We start from the raw sequence: 21,389 nt of genomic DNA, 5'->3' as shown, positions 1-21,389 counted from the left end.
AAACCAAGCAACTTCTTGTGTCCGAGGTAGAGACCAAACGAGAGTATCACCCTCTGCATCGTGGGAAGAAAGAGACTTTATCTATCAAAATGAGGAAGAATTACTTAGCTTTCTGTTTAGTAATAACTCCAAGGACTTTTGATTGAAATTTCTCAAGTGGAGGTCCACATCCCCTCTCATAGAACCAATCATTTAGCAAACTTATACACACACCCTTTATGACATCTCCCACAACCTACATCAAGCCTCCTGTGGGACATACAAGTTTCTGAGTAGATCATGCTACATTGGATCTCATTTTTGCACTGAGAGCTTTCATTGAGGAGGCCCATGCACGGAATCAGCGACGAGTGTCTTGTTGCCTTGTGGATTTTCGCAAAGCCTTTGACAGAGTCCACAAGCCCACAAGCCCCAGACCATTCCGATGACTACTGGATCTAGGATAAGACATCATTTGGGTAGTTAGAACACTAAATGAGTGGGCATAGGCTGAGTCAGGACTTCGACTGGGTGCTTCGAGAAGATCATGGGCACGATTGGGGAAAGTCTTATACATCAACGAGCCCCATTTAGTTGATTTCCTTATGCCGATTCTACTATATGCAAAGCATGTCCTTCTATTCTCCTTACTAGATGACAGTCTTCAGCTGCGTTTGGATGCACTCTAGTCCTGCTTTTGCGTGACATGATTTGAAGGTCAACTTGGGAAAAGCCAAGGTTATGATCTTCAACACACATCTCAGGCAGTCACACATCGTGAGCAGTTTAACTTTGACAGAGCACCCATGGATATTGTTGCATCCTATACATATCTGAGGGTTCTCTGCTTGGGCCGGATCTTCACAATGCAACCAGCCATGCAGGATTGTTTGAGCAGAGGATATGCCACATTAGTCGACTCGAGCTTCAACAAGCTCTTCAAAGTTCCCACGCTTTGTTCAAGTTCTGGTTACAGATTCTAGTGCAGGAGCAAATTGCGATTTCTTCTACAAAGCCGGTCTTGGATTACGTGCCAGGTTCTTGAGCCTGAGAGTGTTTCCTTTGCTGTGATTCTGTGCCAGAGTGTTCCCTTTGTTGGGATTTTGGTTTCTATGCGTGGATTGAAGCCCGTAAATGCCTGCAAGCCGTGCCTGGGAGCCTAGGAGGAATTTGCGATTGGTTTGAGGGCTGTTCTTTGGTTTAGTTACGGTTTCAATCATGGTCCATGTATTTTTTGTTGTGCCGGCAACATCCCCTGCATTCTATTTTCTGAATTGCATCGGCCCGTCTTTGACCTGGAGCTTTTGTTAACAGCATGCTGAATTGATGAAAATTGTTTCTAAGGCTGAATGGCATCGTGAGGACTTTGTTTGGGGAAATTTGTTCTGCTAGATGGTGAGTCAGCCTTTGCCATTGGAGTAGTAGAAGTAAGTATGCTTTACAACAGTTGAATAGCTTCGGGAATGAAAAAACTTTGTACCTTTAAACTTGGAACAATATGTGTGATGTGTACATGTTTTAAGGGCTGATAACGAAGCAGTCAAAGTCTACTGTCTAAATCTTTGTCAGTCAAGACTTTGCAAAGCGAAGGTTGCATACTGTTATTTTTTAAATAGTAAAAGCAATCTGTTCCATTCAAAACAAACTATACAATAGGTGGGAGGGTGAGAACTATTGATGGCCTCTATAATTTGAACAAAGATCCATGCGGGTGGTGTGTATTTGATGCCATGTCATCCCATATGGAGTAACTCAAAAGAATAAGGAACAGTCCCCAAGTCCTCATGAATGCAACTAGTCGCTCATGAGCGGCTGCAGATCTCCCGGTGCATCTCTCCCACTGACATTGAGTAGTAGCAATGATATATCTTCCCACATGGAGGAAGCTAGTATATCAGCCGATCTGGATGTCTGTCTGCCAATGACATGAGCATATCTCGAGCACCATGTCCTCCATAAAGTGATAATGGATACCAATTCCCAGTGGTTTGCAAGACCACGTTTGTGACATCATTGAATGAAGAAGGCACGGTCGCCTGCCTCTGCTCGTGCAGAGAAAAAATGCCAGATCCTCTTCCCCAAAAGAGCTGCTCCCAAAGTCAGAGTGAAGGACTTAGCGGTGATGTGTGAAATAATGTGAAGACTCCTGTCCAAACCACCCTAGGTGGACGCTATGGATCTTTCAGGGGAAACCTCTCAACAAGTAGGCCTCCAATCCAAGGAGGGAGTGGTCTTGGACGGCCTCTATGACTTCAAATTGTCCAGCTCCGTTCTTTCAGTATTCCACGAATATTGGCAGTGCACTGCCTACTCCCAATTGTTCACCATTGGCAGGCACAGCTGATCTCAGAGCACCATCTAGGGAGATTTCAGTCTCACTTTTGGGGGATCAGCATGGTAAGGAAGGTCTCAAACTTTCGGGGACGAGCATTTTCCGAGCAAAGTCTTCCGAGTGTCCGAGCGAAGGAAAAAGAAAGCTTCCAACTATGCAAAAATATGGCAAAAATGGATTAGAAGAAAACATAGTTTCACTTAGAAATATGCAAAGTATTATATCAATGCGTATTTTATAAAAAAATCTTTACGTGAATCTTTAGGAATGGTGAGAACATAATGGGATGGCTTTTGAAGAAACCCACATGTACAGTAGGCTTCTCTATAAAAATTTCCTTATGATCCTTCTTATAACTTTTACTTAATAGGGGGTGACATTGAAAAACCTCTCTCAACCTAGGTTTCTTCAAAGAAAACTCACTGAAGCAAGCCATCTAGGTAGTTTCGCAAGCGAAACCCCTTTGAAGTAGGTCTTCCAAGATAGCCAGCGAAACTACCTTGGACAATACTTTTAAAAGTGACATAACTTTCACATCCAATGTCCAAATATAGTCATTCAACCACTCAAATTGATCGGAACACCCCATTTGAGCACATTTATGGGGTTATATTTTGGAAAATCTTGCATATATAGTATTAAATATTACATGTATTTTATGAGAGTGATATATAAGACCAAGTTAATACTTATTTATAGTAATTTAAACTTCTTTAGAAACATGTTCATAAATATCTTGTTATTTATGCTATAAAAACACTAGAAAGATATTGCCATATGATATAAATGTGTTCATAAGTAATTAAATATGTATAGTATTATTACATTGAGAGTGATTATGACGGATATTTCTTGAAGGACTTATTTTTCAACACATTTTTAAGGTAATAACAGGGGTACAAAGGGATGTCTATAAATAAGCAAATTATGTTGTGTAAAAATGAATGAGTGACTAGTCTATATATTTTTATGATAAAGGGATCTACTTCTAGTGAAAATAAAAGTGTGAAAACCAGGTTTCCTAATGAAATACTTTTTTTTAAAATCTATTGAAAAACGCGCTCGAATAAACCTGCTCATAGGTTTTTGCTCGTAAAATTGACGTATCCCAAACTTTCTTTGGCTCATCTGTCATAGAGGCACCCCAGTTGGCTCTTGGCTTCAGCAAATGGGCAACTTCCTTTTGCATGAGGCATCAGCATCATGGAGAGGAATTCTGCAAGCATTGTATGTGGAGTCACCCCTCTTACACCTAAATAAGTACCTTGCTCATTGAAGCTTTCAGACCGTTTGAACTCAGTCTGAGTACAATGAAGGTCCATTCCAATCCTGTAAAATGGCTCTCATAATCTGAAGTCTTGTACGAGCAACCTGCGATAGAGGTCCATATTTGCAAATGATGGTCTCGTCTGTATCTGTGAATATGTATCATCCATAAGCTCACGTCCTCCACTGAACCAATGATCAATCCTAGACAACCTGTGTGAATGTCACTATGTCAATCTAGATCTCTGCTCACTGCCAAGGGTAGTACCTTGGTTTCACACCAAGAGGTTATGGAAAAGTGGTTGCCTTGCTAACTCCTCCCTGGTGGGCGGTACTGTTGTGATGAGAGCTGGATGAAAACCATATCTAAACAAGTCTTCTCACCATCGGAATATTGGGTTTTTGTGATGATCCACTTGGAAATCAAGCTAACACTATCCAACCACTATCTTGCTATTGACGGTGTGCACTGTAGAATGAAGCAGCAATTGCTTCTCTCTTGGAGTCAACCTCTAGCAAGAAGCTTAACTAAGAGTGCCCTGCTTTAAAGCTTTGAATCAATAATCCCAAGTCCTTCCTGTGACGTAGGAAGAGTGATAGTGTCCCATGATACTGTGGCGCTGGTATCCACTAAACCATCCCTCTACTCCACACGAAGTTCCTAAGCCGCATCCTCACATGTCTGATACTATCAACATGGAAACACCAACAAGAGGCCACATATCACCTGGTGGCCAAAAGTAATTGATTGAGAACCAATGCTCTACCAGTGAAGGAAAGTCTAGCTGTGTTGCAATATGCTAGTTACGTTCAAATACTCTCCAAAAGAGATGCAAACTGTTGGGCTGGAGACACATCCACAACTACTAGAAAGCCTAAGTACCTGGTCGAAGTACCTTTGGGAAGCCAAACAAAACCTTTGTCAACTCCCCAATTCAGAGTATCTTGCTTGGCACTAGTCCACAGACATTTTAATTTGTCCCAATTGACAAGTCCCCTTTAGGCCAGGTAGAACATGTCAATGAATGTGGCAGTAGTAGTCAAGCTATGCTGATCTCCCCTAACTAACACTGATGTATCATTTGCAAACATTTTATCTAAAAGCTTGTGCTCCTCGTATTTTGCTTTCAACTAGCAAGCAACAGTGGCCCTCGTTACAGTTAGCTCCACCCCGCCTAGCCATCCTTTTACCATTGGTCTGTCCTCTAAGAGCAAGATGTCTTGAACTCATGCACAAATGCAATTTGCTCAGAAGAAAATCCGTAACTTTGACTGCACCAGCTCCACCTAGTCTCGACAAAACCTAAAGCAACACTGGGTCATGGTCAGAGAACAAATCCTGACATAATACCCGCCTACCCTTCTCTATCTTGGCTGCATCAACGGACATAAAAGCTGTCTAATCTAGCTAAGGAGAGTGAGCCGTGGAGACCCCGACCAAGAGAACTGTAGACTTTCTGTACTAGATGCGTGAAATCATCTAGCTAAGATGAATGGTGAAGTCCAAGCATGAAGCAGTGCCACTTTGTCCTCTCTCTGTTTGTCAACCGTTCCTCCCTTTGATTGATCTTGTCTTCAAGAGTTATACCATGTTGAAATCCTCTAGCAAGTGTCTGTTGAAGTGTCTCCCTAAGCTGCCTCCAAAAGACTTGTCTAAGACAGGGTATAATGGGAGAGTATAAATTGAAAAGACCGACGGTAGTATTCTCAAACTAGATAATGATGTAAAACGATCTGCTCTCCACTAGTGTGTGCTCCCGGATGATATGCGCATTCCATCCGGTGGAAATAGAAATGCAAGGCCCACCTTTGGTGCCTCTGCCAGAATCAAAATAGTCCTGCTCTATCCCCCTAATAAGTGATCTGCATCTGTCAATCCTAGCCTGCAACAGCTTGTATTCCTTAATAAGTACAGACCAAGAGAAATGAACCCAAGCGAGTCTTTGAGAATCTATAGTCAGTCCAATGACCATCCGGGCCTATGATGTATCTGCGTCCATTGAGGCCCCTCACGTTCCATGAAATGATGGATAATCTAGACATGAGATGGAATTGAGGGAATGCATCTTTATGATGCCAAAGTTTGGGAACGATGTAGCTGTTTTATTTGCACATTTTCTGGTATTAGGAGGCACTCAAATCTCTCCAAAAAATGTTCACCAAGTTGCAGCTGCTATTTTGGTACTTGTTTCTATTCTTGATGATGCATGTGCATGATCATCTTTCTTCTCTTAGTATTTCTTGTTTGTTTTCAAGTGAGCATACTAAAATGATTAAAATACATCTTCACACCAAGGGTTGTGGTTAAGGATTTTTCAAGGACTGCATGGATCAGCTTCGCTCTCTAGTACTGATCTAACCCGTGATTGACTCTCTTCACCTGTGAAGAATCTGATGTAAACATGACATTTTGATCAGTTTGATATGCAGTAGTCTAATTTTCATGGGTACGTGGCTATGCAATGCGATCTCCACCAATTTAGGCGTTGATGAATATGTCAAAATACCGTAGCATATGGAGACTGCTCGTGTTTTTTTGTTGTTGATGATGTAGTGCTGGAAGACGCTAGGCTTGTCAGTCATTTGTGCCTAAGATGATGCCATGAGAAAGGACTGACATGCCTTTAAAATCCTGTAAGATGGAGGTATGGCTTGTTGAGTGTGAGTGTTTTTTAAATTCCAGGTAAAAGGAATGGAGGTCCTAACGCATGATGGAAGGCCAGTGGCTTATGCTGCAAATCCAGAAGAGACGGTAAGAGTTGTGACTTTCAACTACTGATTTTCAAATGTCCATGGTAGGTTGTAGAGCTATCATGAAAGTGTTCTACAATGGTATTGATGTGTTTAATTTAATAGTTCTGTCACCTCTGTTGTGCTGATCATCACAGCACTAAAAAATGATAGAAGCTTTTAAATGTCCTGTGAGCTTCGATACTTCTTAGAAGTGGGATAATTCCTGCAAGTGAGAATGTAATGTTGTCGTTTAGACCAGTCTCCAACAAAGTTGAATTGATTTGTCTTTGACACTAAGATGAATTAGGGTGACTGCATCGTCTCTCTGACTTTAGATAAACCGTCAGGCTTCATGTCCCCTAAGAAGATTGCTTTTTTGCACATTTTGAGCTCAGTAGCTCCTTTGCAGCATGAAGGCCTCAGCTGCAAAAGGCTAGGGATGATGCTAGTGGACATCCTGTTTTCTTGGGCTAATCAAACTCAATGACTCATTTATGCCTCGACAAACTGACACTGTATTGAACGAATGAAAAACCTGGGAATGTAGCCGAGCCGGTGATACTGGTATTTGTGTCATGCCCTTATGGTCTTTAGATATTTGTTGAAGAAGGGTGCTGGTTCAGACTACCACAAATTTTCCAGCATATAGACGGTGGGCAATTTTTAATCATACAAGAAAGGTGATAGGCGATCAGTGGCCTAGAAGCTGTTGGTTTGTTGTCTTTCAGCATAATGTGTAGCCATGAATTTCAAATGCTCTTTTCCAATGCTGTAGTTTGGTGCTTGTTGCAATATCAAGCTTTGTATGTAGGCATGATTCCCCCTCCCCCCAAGAAAAGAACCTTCTATTAAACTTGAAAATCAACCTTACAAATCACCAAATGAAAAGGTGCTGCTCATGGGGAAAGGAAAACAATCAGCTGGTACAGCAGCCCTGTTTTTAGAGAACCCAGCTCACTGCCTAGGGAATCTCCGGAAGAACAGGGGCTAACAGCCAAGGTGGGGGTCTATATAACCAGTGAATACCTCTCGGAGTAATGACTTAAAAGATGCCTGCAGGCCAAGCCTTACAGAAATGCTCCCACCTTTTGGCGGTCGCTCTAGAACCGGAGTCCCATGCTCCCATATGGTGCGCAGGGTGTAGATAATATCCTACCAGATGGCGACTAGGTGGCTGCTGGGAACTCGATTCTCCCATCACAAAACTGCATGTGGCAACCCAAACGTTCCAAGCAGCCATGTTGGACACTTTCTCCCATAAGCTATCCTTTGGAGGGAGAAACCGGAGGGCACAGGCGAGGAGGGTTCGCCTCAAATCACTCAAACCTAAGAACACGTTGGCCATGAATCTTCTAAGTTGGAGAGGATGCATCGATGGAGAAGACATGGCCTCCCTCTACCAGTCATGCAACCATCCCCCAAGCGAAGTCTCACTGCATCATTTGTATGCTGGCCAGAATGCGATCCAAATCCTTTGTGTTGCCGGGAAGCCCCAAAGACTGTCCCAAAGACAATACAAATCGTCTCCCATCATAAAACTGCACGTGTGGCAACCCAAATGTTCCAAGCAGCAATGTTGGACACTTTCTCCCATAAGCTATCCTATGGAGGGAGAAGGCGGAGGGCACATGCGAGGAGGTTTCGACTCAAATGGCTCAATCCTGACAACACACCCTGAAAGCAAGGATCCACAAGGATATCCTCATCCATGGACCTAAATAACCTGTCCTTAGAGGGCACATCAAAGACCAAGGCATCCCTAAAAGACAAAAAATGCTACTCTACGTGTCCCACAATCCTGAAAGCAAGGATCCACAAGGATATCCTCATCCATGGACCTGAATAACCTATCCTTAGAGGGCGCATCAAAGACCAAGGCATCCCTAAAAGACAAGAATAGAGAATGAAGTTCAAGATTGAAGTTGGATAATCCTCTCTCCATATCCACGTTTGAGCTCTCTCTCTCCTTGCACCTCGAATTATTTACATGGTATCAGAGCACCAGGTTGCTCTTCTCTCTCCGTAACCTCTCCGCTCCCCCTTCCCCGTAGCCTCTCCGCTCCCTCCCTCCCGTAGCCTCTCCGCTCCCTCCCTCATAGCCTCTCCGCTCCCCCACTCCCGTAGCCTCTCCGCCCCCCCTCGTAGCCTCTCCGCTCCCCCCCTCCCGTAGCCTGTGTGCCCCCCCTCCGCTCCCCCCCCTCCCGTAACCTCTCCGCTCCCCCCCTCGTAGCCTCTCCTCTCCCCCCCCTCTCGTAGCCTCTCCGCCCCTCCCCCCGTAGCCTCTCCTAGCTGGGCTGAACCCCCAACCCAACTAGGGGGTTAGCTCAGCCAGGGGGTAACAAGAGATATGGCCAGCAAAGCATGGCCTAGCCTACCTTCCTCCTCTACAAAAACCCCTTCCACTCCAGCAGCCTCCAGTAACAAAGCCAGATACTCCACAGTGGCAGCCAGGTTGCCTTCCCCGTATGCACATATATATGAACGAGGTGGTCTTTTTGACCCTACCCCCCAACTAGTCTCTACAGTCAAGAATCTAGTTCATAGTGGTCTTTTTGACCCTACCCCCCAACTAGTCTCTACAGTCAAGAATCTAGTTCATACTGAAATGCAGACAGCCAAGCAAGAAGTGACTGTGGAGTTTGATGCAAAGGCCAACAAAGCTGATATTCAGGAAGAGATTAAAGAACATGCAGCTAGAAAGGATAATGCTTTGAAAATCAGAATTGGGGGGCTTCCAGATGGATGGTATAAGGAAAATGAATCTTTTAGTGATACCTTAGCACATGTCCAAACAGCCATGCCTACTGTTGACCGGACAGCAGATGCCGATGACAATCCTGACAACCCAGATGATGACGGTGAAGCTCGAGTAGTTCATATCGGTCAACGTAATGGCCATGTTATCATTGCTATCATTACGTTCAACTCACGAGACACACATATAAAAGTTCTGCGACAATCTCACAAGTTGAAAGGGACGAAGATATGGATAGCCGAGGAACTCACCAAGGCTCAACTGAAGGATAAGGCAAAGGAATTAGCAAAGGTTCGGGCTGCTAGGAAGGATGGTAAATGGGCAGTCTACCGGGATGGGATAGCACTCATTAGAGAGTTTAATCTAAACCAAAAGACTCTCAGTCTTAAACTGATGTAAGGCCAACTATATATATGTGTGTATGTTTTATCTAGGCTACAATACAGGTACTCTCTAAATAAATGGAGCTGCTTTTGCACTCCTTGGGAGCTGCCCTGCGCCCTCCCTAAGCTGATGTACTAGATGGCTTTCATGTTGTCCCATAGACCTCTTGGTCTCCCGTGGACGTTAATAGACTTTTTTTCTTTCTTTCTATGTGTCCCACAATCCGATCCACAAGGATATCCTCATCCATGGACCTGAATAACTTGCCCTTAGAGGATACATCTAAGACCAAGGCATCCCCATTTGCATCTCAGCGTAGACCTATGGCTTGGGCAAGAGGTTGCTTGTCTAGAGATCATAGTCACCCGCATGCAAGCAAATATTTATCACCTACAGTAGGCCATGCATACAGCAGAGCATCCCATAACCACTCATCATCGCAATATACAATCAAATCCCGCATGCAGCACATACAGAGGCAATCAAGCAAACCTTATGCAATACTCACAACAATCATAACACACAAACAAGTGCATTCACATAGTATACATGGAAGTCTTCACGATGCAAGAAAGCTCATAGAAATTTCACCAATGTGGGCTCAGTATATCACACGCAAAAGCCATCACAATGTGAAGGACATAGGCGAGAAGGTGCAAATAGAAACTTTTATATACCTAGATGGATAGCAATGCAGCAAAGCAAACAGGCAGCTGCTGCAAGCACACCTACATGTACAAAAATGCCATAAAGTTGGCTGACGACTGAATTACAGGACACTTTCTTTGACGAGTCTCTGTATGCAAGTGGGAGAACCAACAACATATAAATAACCCACCAAACACGTTGTGAATAGGGAAAGCATCGCTCCTTGTGAAGATGTCCTCTTGATATACGGGTATCCAAGAAGGGAATGGGCATCCATGATAACACAGGACACTACTAGGAACTAGTTGATTAAACCAACAGAGAGATAGCGAGCGATTCCCCATGAACATGAGGGAGTAACCAACAGATGGCTCACAAGGAGGCTGAGGCCACAAAATGAGGCATATACGCAGGCAGAAGGATATCCGGGCAGGAGGTATGTGATTATGGGAGGATTATGCACTATTATATAGGCTAGGGCATTGGAATCATTAAAGGATATCACAGGCACCACTTACCAATAGTGAGCATATTCTCCACGCGATGTGCATTTAAAGAAGGCGGTGGTTTTCCAAACTAGATTTGTCCTATAGTTTCCTCATATCTCTCAAACTCTAATGGTTACCAAGCTTTATAAATTCAATACCATTTATCTATCCCTTGCAGCCATATTTATCAATACTCATTTGGGATTTTATGGCTACTAATTATCTTTAACTAGGCACCTGGAAACATTATCAAGGGTAACGCTCCTGCGAACGCCCCCCCTCCCCCGCTCCAGCCTCCCCCTCGCGTTGCGCGGCCCCCCCTCCCCTCCCCCTCCTCCTTCGCCATCGCCTCCCGCCGCGCCCCTCCGTCCCCCTCTCCTCCCTCTCCGCCCGCTGCCCCCCCCCCCCCCCCCGCTTCGCTCCTCCTTCCGCTCTCCGTCCTCTCCCCGCCTCCCCCCCCTCGCGTTGCGCTACCACCCCCCCCGCCCCCTCCTCCCCCCCCGCTGCGGCGCAACGCTGCCCCCCCCTCCCCCTCATTCCTCGCCTCTCCTCCCCGCCCCCTCTCGTGCTGCGCTGCCACACCCCCTCCCTTTCCCTCCTCCCCTTCCCCGCCCTGCGCTGCACTGCCCCCCCCCTCTCTCCTCCTTCCTTCCCCCTCCGCCACCCGCTCCCTCCTTACCACCTCTCCCCCCCCCGCTTCCTCGTACCTCTCCATCCCTCCCTCCCTCCTCCCCCGCCTCCGTACCATTCCCCCCCTCCTTCACCTCTGGCGTTTCCTTCTCATTCCCCCGCCTTTGGAGCGTTCGCAGTTTGTCGGTGCGGTATGGAAGCCAAGAGCCCGGAACCGGTGGCCCAGACGGACCCCCCTCCCTCCATCAGCCTACCGCGTAACACTGACAGAGCATCAGGTCTCGTTGGTGAAGCAGGCCGCCATGGACTTCTCCCAGACATCCGTTTATGGGAGAGTCATTGGCTACGCCCCTTCACGAGGAGACATCAGGGACTGGTTGCAGTCCACCCTATACCTTGAGGACAACCACATTGAGGAGGTTGCACTCATGGGACGTGGTATCTTCTGGCTCAAGCTCTCCTCAGCACAGGCTGCGAGCGATATGGTCAGACGATCCCCTACTTGTGTGGGTGGGAAGATCATCCTTATGGTCCCATGGTATAGGGGTTTCAGTGTAGCGGACTTCGATGCCCACTTCCGCATTCCTCGCCATCTAGTTACCCTCATTTTCCCAGGCCTCGCAACCGAGCTTTGCCCGATCATCAAGGACCTGGGGGCGCACTTTGGCTGGCCCATGCAGGACACCTTCGTTGATGCGGTGGCAGCCCAAGGGGTGCCGCATGTCAAAGTGGCAGTCCTAGATCCGCAGAGTATCCCCTCGGAGTTCGAGATTGAGACAGACACAGGTGTGGTGACGCAGTGCATTATGGTCACTGGTCACCCAAATCAGTGTCTGAGATGCCACGGCTTCGGGCACCAAGCGCGCTCCTGTCCTTGCTTCACGAGGACAGAACCTCAGAAGGCCCCCATCCAGGCAACTCAGGATCCCCCCCACCAGGCATCGACACCCCCTCCCGAAGGGGAAGGCTGGACTGATGTCAAAAGAAAACAGAAAGGAAACAAAGCAGGACCAAAAAAGCCTTCCCATCTACAGCAAGAGCCCCCCCCTGTGGTCATCAATCAGCAGCAGCCCGGTAAGGGGAAGGAGAAAGGGAAGGAGAAGATCAGCTAGCCTCCCCCTCATCCTTCACCCTGCCCTCCCTCCCCTCCCCCCTCCTCCTCGGTCCCCCTACCTCCACCCCCTCCAGGATCCCCCTCAGCACCGGTGATTTCTGCTCCCCTCTCTCCCTCGAGCATGAACTAGAGGGAACCCCCTTCTCCGCCTGCGCCACCTGCGGCCCCGAAGCCAGCACAGACCTCCCCCCCGCCTATCCCTCCTGGCCCGGCGGAGGGGAGAGGCCCTTCCCCACAGATGGCCAGCACCACTCCAGCTTGTTCGACAGCCAGCACCCCTCTCTTTGGTTCAGGCTCCTCATCCTTGTCCCCACACCCAAGGGCTGCTCCTAGAGCTCTACCTTTGGAGTTTTACCGAGCAGGACCTTGGGATTATTTGGATGCAGCGGGTATTGGCTCCTTCCCTGCATCAGCATCTTCTTCCTCCGTAAGGGGGCGGAGGGTAAGGTGTCCGTCCTTGCCCCCCACGATGGTCCTAGCTATTCCTTCACTATCACCAGTGACGGGAATGAGCAATGGACGAATGAAAATGTTTGGGAGACAATTCGAGATCAGTCCCAGGAGCAGGTGCAGGACTGGATCGGTAGGAGAGCAGCGGAGCTTCTTCAGCAGTAGTGGAAGGAGGTTGACGTTCGTTTGAGATGGCGCCACAGCGCCAAACGATTACGCCTTTTGGTCATTATTCGGCCACCTTTGGAGTGGGTCTACGCGAAAGGGCTCCGCCCGTGGAGGACCTCAGAGGTAGCGGGCTTCTACAGTATTTCCCTGGCAGAGGCGTCGAGTTGGTTAGAGAGAGCTTACCACCATGGGACGAAGGGCCTCTCCCCTCTGTTGAAGGTTTTAGCGGATGGGTCTGATGATCTGGCCTCTCTGTCGAAACCCTTACAGAAGCGCCTTCGTTTGCACACAGGACATCCTCCGACCACCTCGACATCGACCGCAAGCAGACAGCTGTTTGTGGCCCATCTCCCCTCTTCATGAGTATACGCATTATCTCTTGGAACGTCAACGGGTTCCACTCATCAGGAATCCGCGGCCCTAGGAAGATGGTGCTCAGACAGGAGCTCCAGCCAGCCTTGGTGGGAAGGGTAGATGTGCTCCTATTGCAGGAACACAAGCTTTCGGCTTCTCAGACCAATAATTGTGGGAAGGTCCTCGCAAGACGCTCCCACAGCTACTGGGAACCTTCAATTGGCGAGCAGGGGAGGAGCGGGGGTGTCTGTACCTCCATCGACGCTTCTCTAGTTCAGCATGTGTGTGGTTTTGGCACCCTGATCCCAGGACGAGCGCTTTGGGTGGGCTTGAATATTGAGGGATCCCGTATCGGCATCCTCAATATCTATGCCCCGACCGACCTCAGACGGAGAGCCGCTTTTTGGAGCTCTTTGACAGACTTATTGCCAGAGATGGATTCTTGGATTGTAGGAGGGGACTTCAATAACCTTGAGACCTTAGAGGATCAGCAGGGACGGGGCCCAGAGTTCCTCGGTATAGCTCAGGCGGAGCAGGCAGATTGGGACTCCTTCCCATTCGCAGTGGGAGGTCGGGACAGCTGGAGGGAGCCTTCTTTTTGCAGATGGACAGGGAGTCTGGACTTCTCTTGGGGTTACAGGAGGGAGGGAGGCAGACTTCTGGAGCGGTTGGACCGTTTCTATGTCAGCGATTGGGCGCTTGGCAGAGGTGGAGAGTCAAGAGTGGTTCCAGGGACGACACTCTCTGACCATGCCCCAGTCATCCTAGTCCTGGACTCAGCCTCTCACTCCTCACTTCCACGCTCATGCCGGATCCCAGACTCCATCTACTCCAGAACAACGGTTCGTAGCAGGATAGTGGACCTGTGGGAGCAGGATTGGGACCCCATGGGGGATATGGCAGCACAGGTAGCTCAGGCGCTTGCCGAGTCTAGTCTCATATGTCAGCAGGAGGCGATTCAGGTCAGGCAGCAGTGGTGGGCGAAGGAGAGGGGTCTCAGACGAGATCTCGCCTCGATACAGCGGATGCAACAGTCTTCTCCAGGCTCCGAGAAGCTCAAACGACAGGGAGTTAGAGCCCGAGCCATACTAGAGGAGATCACCCAGCGATGCTCAGAGTTCTCGTTTCATGCTTCCAAGTCCTTCTGGGCTAGGAAAGGCGACAGGATGTGCAGAGAGTTCTTCAGGACTCATGGCCAGAGGTCAGCAGGGGAACAGCTCGGATCTCTTAGAGCACAGGATGGTAGTGTTAGGACAGATCCAGACGAGGTCCGGGACTTGGCGACAGATTTCTACAGATTCCTGTTCCAGCAGGAGCCCCCAGACCCTCGTGGCCGCCGTTGCAGGGAGGAGGTGTGGAGGTATACACCGTTGCTCGTGCAGCCTAGCATGAGTGATTCCCTTCTCGCCCCTTTCACCGTGGCAGAGATGCAGGATGCGGTGAGCGCTATTGATGGGCAGAAATGCCCAGGCTGAAATGCCCAGGTGAGGATGGGCTCTCTAGAGCTTTCTTCACCACCTTCTGGAAGCAGGTCCACCAGCCCCTGCTCGCAACCTTCTAGCATATCTTCTCCAGCGGACAGATGCCAAAGAGCCTTGCGACAGGCTTGATTTGCCTCATCCCCAAAGGGGGGGACCGTCAGGAGATCAGACAGTGGTGCCCTATCACCCTCCTCCCGATTGCCTACAAAATCCTCGCCAAGATGATCAGTAGCCGCATCCGCCCTCTGCTACATGACTTGATCCATGACACCCAGACTAGTTTTGTCCAAGATCGTAGCATTTTGGACAACATTTTCACTTTCTCAGAGGCGGCGACGGAGTGGGCCCAACACAGTGGCCAGCACCTTGCCATACTCCTTCTTGACTTTGAGAAGGCGTACGACAGGGTAGACTGGTCCTTCTTGGAAGGTACACTCTCTCGGTTCGGTTTTCCGGACGAGTGGATGAGAGGTATTGCTAGCCTGTACAGGTCAGCCTCCAGGCGGGTTATCATCAGCGGCAGGATGGGGGAGAGTTTCACCCTTGAGCGCTCGGTGCGTCAGGGCTGCCCGCTTGCGCCCTACCTCTTCCTGTTTTTTGCGGAGGCCATGACTCACTTCCTACGAGCCCGTACCATTGGTCTTCGCAGGATGCGCCTCCCTATTCGAGACGATGCAGAACTTCTGGACTTCGAGTATGCAGACGACACAGCCCTTTATGTGCAGGATGATATCGAGACACCAGAGCGAGTGAGACTGTCCTTAGAGGTTTTTGGCCTAGCCGCTGGGGCGAAAATCAATTCGCATAAGTGAGTTGGTTTTCTTACGGATCCGGGAGCCAGCTCACAGTGGGGTTCTTTCGTGGGGTTTCGCTGGATCCCTAGAGGACATACGACACGTTACCTGGGGTTCCAGGGAGGCCTGGACATCACGCCAGTGTAGCAGTTCTTATCGGTCCTAGCCTCCATACGACGGAAGCTAGCCTTCTGGAGCACGGCTCGGCTATCCTTGGCAGGCAGGGCCCTTGTGGTCAACCAGGTCCTTCTTGCCACCGCTTGGTACGTGGCCTCTTGCTGGTATTTCTCGAGATCGTGTGTAGCCCAGCTGAGGAGACTAGTGCGGAACTTCCTTTGGTCTGGCTCAGATGGTTCCGACCACCAGAGCCCGGGTTTCCTGACAGACGGTCATTCTCCCCCAGACAGAGGGCGGCTTTGCTTCAACATGGTCTCAGCGAGTGTACCCCTCAGAGAGGGGGTGATTGGCAGCCATGTATCCGGTGGATCTTCACTTCTGCCCCATTGACTCAGCCCCGTTCCCCCTTCCTCCGTAGCCTCGTCTCGGTCTGGAGGAAGTTACGACACAGCCTCTCCCAGGTTCCCCCTAGCTGCCAAGAGGAGATAGACAGACAGCCCCTGATCTGGAGCAGCCAGGTGACAGATGATACAGGTCGCCAGCTTGGAGAGAGATCCCATATCCCTTGGGCGCTCTGGGCGCGTGGACGCGCGCGCTCGCTCTGGGTTTGGAGGGACGTCTACAGCCAGCTGAGCCCAGGCGAGCTGGCAGTAGCAGTAGGTACGACACGTGGGATCCAGGCTCGGCGAGCGGAGATCGATGTTGCCATTCCGGTAGGTTGGAGGATTCCCATGATCACCAGACAGCTCTTCCCGGGAGATGAGAGGTGGCTAGGGCAGTTCACACCCCGTGGCATTCCTTTGGTGGTTGCAGGCCTTTTCTCGGACTCCTCGATCCACTTCTTCTCCGTCGCCGATGATAGCCGTTTCCAGAGTAGAGAGGTCGTGATCGACCCCCAGCTTCCCTGGCAGCGCCTTCGCATCATAGGGCTACAAAGGAAAACGTGGCATATAGACCCCCTGATTATGCAGGACCAGGACTGGAGACTCTGGATCTGGGAGGGCCGTTCCTTGACAGAGGTGGAGTGGGACCCAGGGGAGTGGCGCTGGCCACCATTGGAGACCTCAGAGAACCCTGCCCCCTTCTTCTCTTATAGTGCGCGTACTGGTAGGCGTGCTCTTGGGGCTCTCCAGCGCGGGCTACCCACATAGGCACATAGTTGGTATGCCCAAGGGATATCTCTGGTCTTTCTTCGCACATTCTGGAAGACTCTTTGGGCAAGCTGGCGGCCTAGGAAGATCTCTTACTTTCTTTGGATGGTGGCCCACAAGGGGCTACCAGTTGGCAGCTGGCTGAGGCAGATGGGGCAGGAGGGGCACTGCCAGATGTGTTTTCAGGAGGAGTCGTCCCTGAAGCACTGCCTTTGGAGCTGCTCGCATGCTCAGACAGTTTGGAAGGGAGTCATGGGGATCTTAGCGAGGGCTGCACCCGAGCTAGGACCGGTCACTTGGGGAGCCGTTTGCTGGTGCAGCACTGAGATGGGACATCACTTGGCTTATGAGTTCTCTAGGCAGGATCCAGTTTTCTTCATCACGCAGGCCACTTGGGCATACATGGACAGCTTCCCTTGGCATCTGACAGAGACAGATGCAAGAGCGATGACTCGGCACCCAGTTTGGGAGATCATAGGGAGCATTGCAGGCTGGCATATCTGGACTTCTAGATGCGCGCAGACCTTAGGAGATCAGGCTTCTTCTGCTACCCAGACCCTAGCAGACATTTGGAGCACGATCATTCACACGCTCAAGGGTCAGTGGGATCAGATTCAGGGGGAGTCCCGGGTAGGGAAGGAGAAGAGACGGCGCTTCCTTCGCGACTGGGACCACCGAGAGCTGTTCTTCCAGCACTCTGCTCAGAGTCTTCAGTGGCATTACTCCCCCCCACCGTGGCTGTTTGTCCACTCTCCGATGATTATGCCCTGAGAGGCTTGTAATTAGTATTTTGGTTCCTCGGGCTGTATCCATTTTGTGATTGCAGCCCACTGGCCTTTAGGCCCTCTTGTACTCTCGTTTTCAAGTAATATAACTAGCAACCCAGAAGTATCAAATCCTGAGAAAAACTTATTCAATATTACTTGTTAGGTGGAAGAGTCAAGAAGGTAACTTCAGTCGTCTGCAAACTTATAATGATCATTAATTTTATGGTTGGGACTGCTCATATTTTTAATAAGAGTTCATTTGTGGTTATTGGTTGAGTTCGATGACAAGCTAACTATGCCATACCTAGTAAGAAATAGAATCTTGTCATATTGAAGTCATGTTTACGACAATGATTTCAACAAAATGTGCACAAGTTTCCTATTTTTGTTATGTTTTTTATGTATTAGTAATTGTGTTGTGAGCTTCAGCTGCTAATCTTGGCAGTTTGGCCAGCTTTTGTCTATTTTTCTAACTAAAAGTTTGTTTCTCCAGATAAATTATGTCTCAGCTCATGACAATGAAACACTGTTTGACGTCATTATGTTGAAGGTGAGAAAGTCTGATCTGCATTTTTCTTGTCTCTACATGGTTGACCAGGGCTTTCTGTGTGCCTTTGCTATTTTGTTTATCATTGTGTTGCTATGATGTCATACTTAGATCAAATGTAAATAAAAACTTTTTTTTTTTTGGGGGTAAAAGTATGGGAAACTTAAAATTTTTTATTGTTACTAATTTAACAATTATCTAACTACTAAATTCAAATTTTAAATAAAATAAACATAAAACTTTTTTAAAAATTATTTCTAAATTTAAATTTTAAATTCATTTCATTTTATTTTTAATAATACTCGGTTCTTACGATTCTTACTTAGGTATGATTAAAATATATATAAACTAAAAATTATAAAAGTGAGATGATTTTAAAATTTTTAAAAGGTCGCTTCAAAATTCAAAATTTAAATTCCGAGATACTCTTTGCTCTACGATTTTAAACGTTGAAAAAGGTTGTTTCAAAAACTGAGGGAGGGGGGGGGTTGGGGGTGTGCGCATGGCGGGCGGGGTGTGAGCATGGATGGCAGGATGAGGGAGGGGGCAGGGGACAGAAGGGTCCTTTTTTAAGAGACCAGGGTAGGGGGAGGATTTATACCATCTGTTCTTGCATTCGAGGGAGAAGACTTGATGTTATCAAAATGTTGAGATAAAGCTAACTGCTGGCAGCTGTTAGCATCCAATCAAAAAGTCCAATTTTCTGGTTTAGCCTCATAAACAAAGGTCTGTGCAGAGCATTTGATCACCATACAAGTCTACCCCTTGCAAAAGTTATCAGATGTCAAGAGGATGTGCAAGCAGTCTGCTTGTCCCTCCTCTAATGGTTTAGGCTGAGTGCAAGACCATGGGCAGTTTCTGCCCCTAGTGACTAACTGTGTGGATCTGTCCATCTTCTCTCTGTTGCTAAGCAAGCTGAAGAATGAAAATGATCTTAGTATCTCTAACTATATAGTAGCAATGAGCCCTATGGACATTTGGTCACTCCCTTGAGCAAAATGAAAATGATGATTACTAGGCTAGTGCCAATGCCAATATCAAAAGGCTCTTGGGTGAGTAACCTCCATCTAATCTTTGTGCATATTGGAACATGCAAACCAGCCATTTCGCTTTGCATAGTTCCATTGAGTTTTATAATCTCTCCATCTCCTCTCTTTTCCTTTCTTGCTCCCCTTATTCGTCTAGATGCTCCACGCCAGGACCCCACGGAACCGGGTGCTCTCCCATCACAAGACTGCAGCGAGCCACCCAAATGTTCCAAGCCGTGATGTTGGCTACCACCTCCCAAACACTGTCTTCCCTAGGGGAAGGAGGAGCTAGGGCATCAAGGGGGGCTGCCTCGTGGAGTACAATCCTCTGAATGCTGTGACCTTGTATCCGGTAGGCTGGGGAAGTCTCATCAATATGGAATGCGTGTCCTCCCTCTGTCAACCAAGCTGTGTGTCATGATCCTGAGGGTTCTCATCTAGATCCTCGCTGCGCTATGACAACTCCATAGGCAGTGTGGGATAGTCTCCAAGACACCATCTGAGCAGCAATGGCACTGCCCCTCCACTCGCATTTGCTCCAACCACGGTAGGATGGGGAAATCTCATCAATCTGGAACGTGTGTCCTCCCTCTGTCAACCAAGCCACCATCCCCCAGGTGTAGTCTCTGTGAAGACTGTGCATGTCTGTCATGATCCTGAGGGCTCTCATCCAAATCCTCGCTGTGCTACAACAGCTCCATAGGCAGTGTGGGATAGTCTCCGGGACACCATCTGAGCAGCAATGGCAGTGCCCCTCCACTCACATCTGCTCCAACCACGGGCCGATGGGCAAGCCTCCGTGGGTTGCCAGCCAGAAGAAGTAAGAAATCCTCCTCAGCCGCAAGTTTTTTTTTTTTTTGCAAAAAGAGACTTCTATTAAGTATTAAAGAAAAACTGTTAGAGCAAGCTCCATACGGGATACATCATGCAATGCACGAAAAGCTCAAGAGCCAAAAAGAAAGGATTGAGGCTGATAGTGCCATCTCAATCCGGTAGAAACCTCTGAGAAAAAGGGAGAACCTCTCCAAACTCGAAGAAATATAGTCCTTCTAGAAGAGGCTGCCCGTGAAGGGCCCTGGATGCTAGCCCATATGGCTATCAAAGTGTGAACCGTGTCAGACCAAATACCCGTGAACACCTGTAATGGGTGTATCTGGGTGCCATCCAAGGCCTCAGTACATCTGGTTATCAAAGTGTGAACCGTGTCAGACCAAATACCCGTGAACACCTGTAATGGGTGTATCTGGGTGCCATCTCAATCCGGTAGAAACCTCTGAGAAAAAGGGAGAACCTCTCCAAACTCGAAGAAATATAGTCCTTCTAGAAGAGGCTGCCCGTGAAGGGCCCTGGATGCTAGCCCATATGGCTATCAAAGTGTGAACCGTGTCAGACCAAATACCCGTGAACACCTGTAATGGGTGTATCTGGGTGCCATCCAAGGCCTCAGTACATCTGGCTCTCCAAATGTGCCAAGAGGAAATGCTAGCCAAAATCTCCCAAGAGGTGTCCACTGAAACATGAGAAGCTCTGAAGGGAGTAAGTGGTACATCCTGTAGAGAGCAGGGCTCTATCACCTGCCAACGGACCGAGAGTGCCCCCGAAGAAGGCAGAAATCCTCCTTAGCCGCAAGTTGGACCACAACCGCATCCAAAACCTGGAGCGAACATCTCGGGGCACTCTCTAGGTCTCCCAGTGTCTCTCCCTCGAGGGAGTCCATCTCGACGAGTCCACCTGAAGTCTCCTGCGAATCCATGTGGTGTAGGAAAAGAAAGGCACCTCATCTATCGTCTCAGCTAGGCCGCCCCTAGAGGGTCAGAACCACTCCCCCGGGTCCCATTGGACCTCCCTCAGGGGTCTACCCTCCCATAGCTCGATGTGCCACTCCTTCCCCAAGCGTCCTACCACTCTGATCATCTGCTAGTGTATCCCATCAAGACTTCCATCCGTCTCAGGGTCACTCCTAGTGAGGGGCTGTAGTAGGCCTCCAGGTCCTACACGGAAGAAGCCGGGGTACGTGCTGTCGCGTTGCATTAAAATTCTCAAGGGAACACCAGTACGGGAAAACTGCCCCAGCCATCTGCTGTCTCTCCAAATGTGAAGTCCTTCCCACCAGGACTCAGGAATGGCTAAGTCGATCTCATCCACTGTCCTGTCCCTCTCAGATGCACTAGGGCATCAAGCCTCGCCTCTGCCTCCATAGGTA

At 48.6% G+C, this 21,389-nt stretch overlaps 1 protein-coding gene across 1 annotated transcript in view; it reads left to right on the top strand.

Moving 5' to 3' along the window:
• Positions 1-21,389, top strand: part of LDA (limit dextrinase) — a 215,739-nt gene that overhangs the window by 110,253 nt on the left and 84,097 nt on the right. The window contains exons 22-23 of the mRNA XM_087370761.1: positions 6,261-6,329; positions 18,105-18,161. Of these exons, the coding sequence (XP_087226887.1) occupies positions 6,261-6,329; positions 18,105-18,161 (126 nt within the window). The remainder of the gene's footprint in view (positions 1-6,260; positions 6,330-18,104; positions 18,162-21,389) is intronic.

Source organism: Dipteris shenzhenensis, chromosome 32 (genome assembly GCF_047967505.1).
Source record: "Dipteris shenzhenensis isolate YYH24624 ecotype China chromosome 32, Dip_SZ_1.0, whole genome shotgun sequence".
In the NCBI taxonomy this organism is placed as follows: Eukaryota; Viridiplantae; Streptophyta; class Polypodiopsida; order Gleicheniales; family Dipteridaceae; genus Dipteris; species Dipteris shenzhenensis.
Note: the sequence above shows the minus strand (reverse complement) of the source record. Positions and strands in the feature narration are given on the sequence as shown.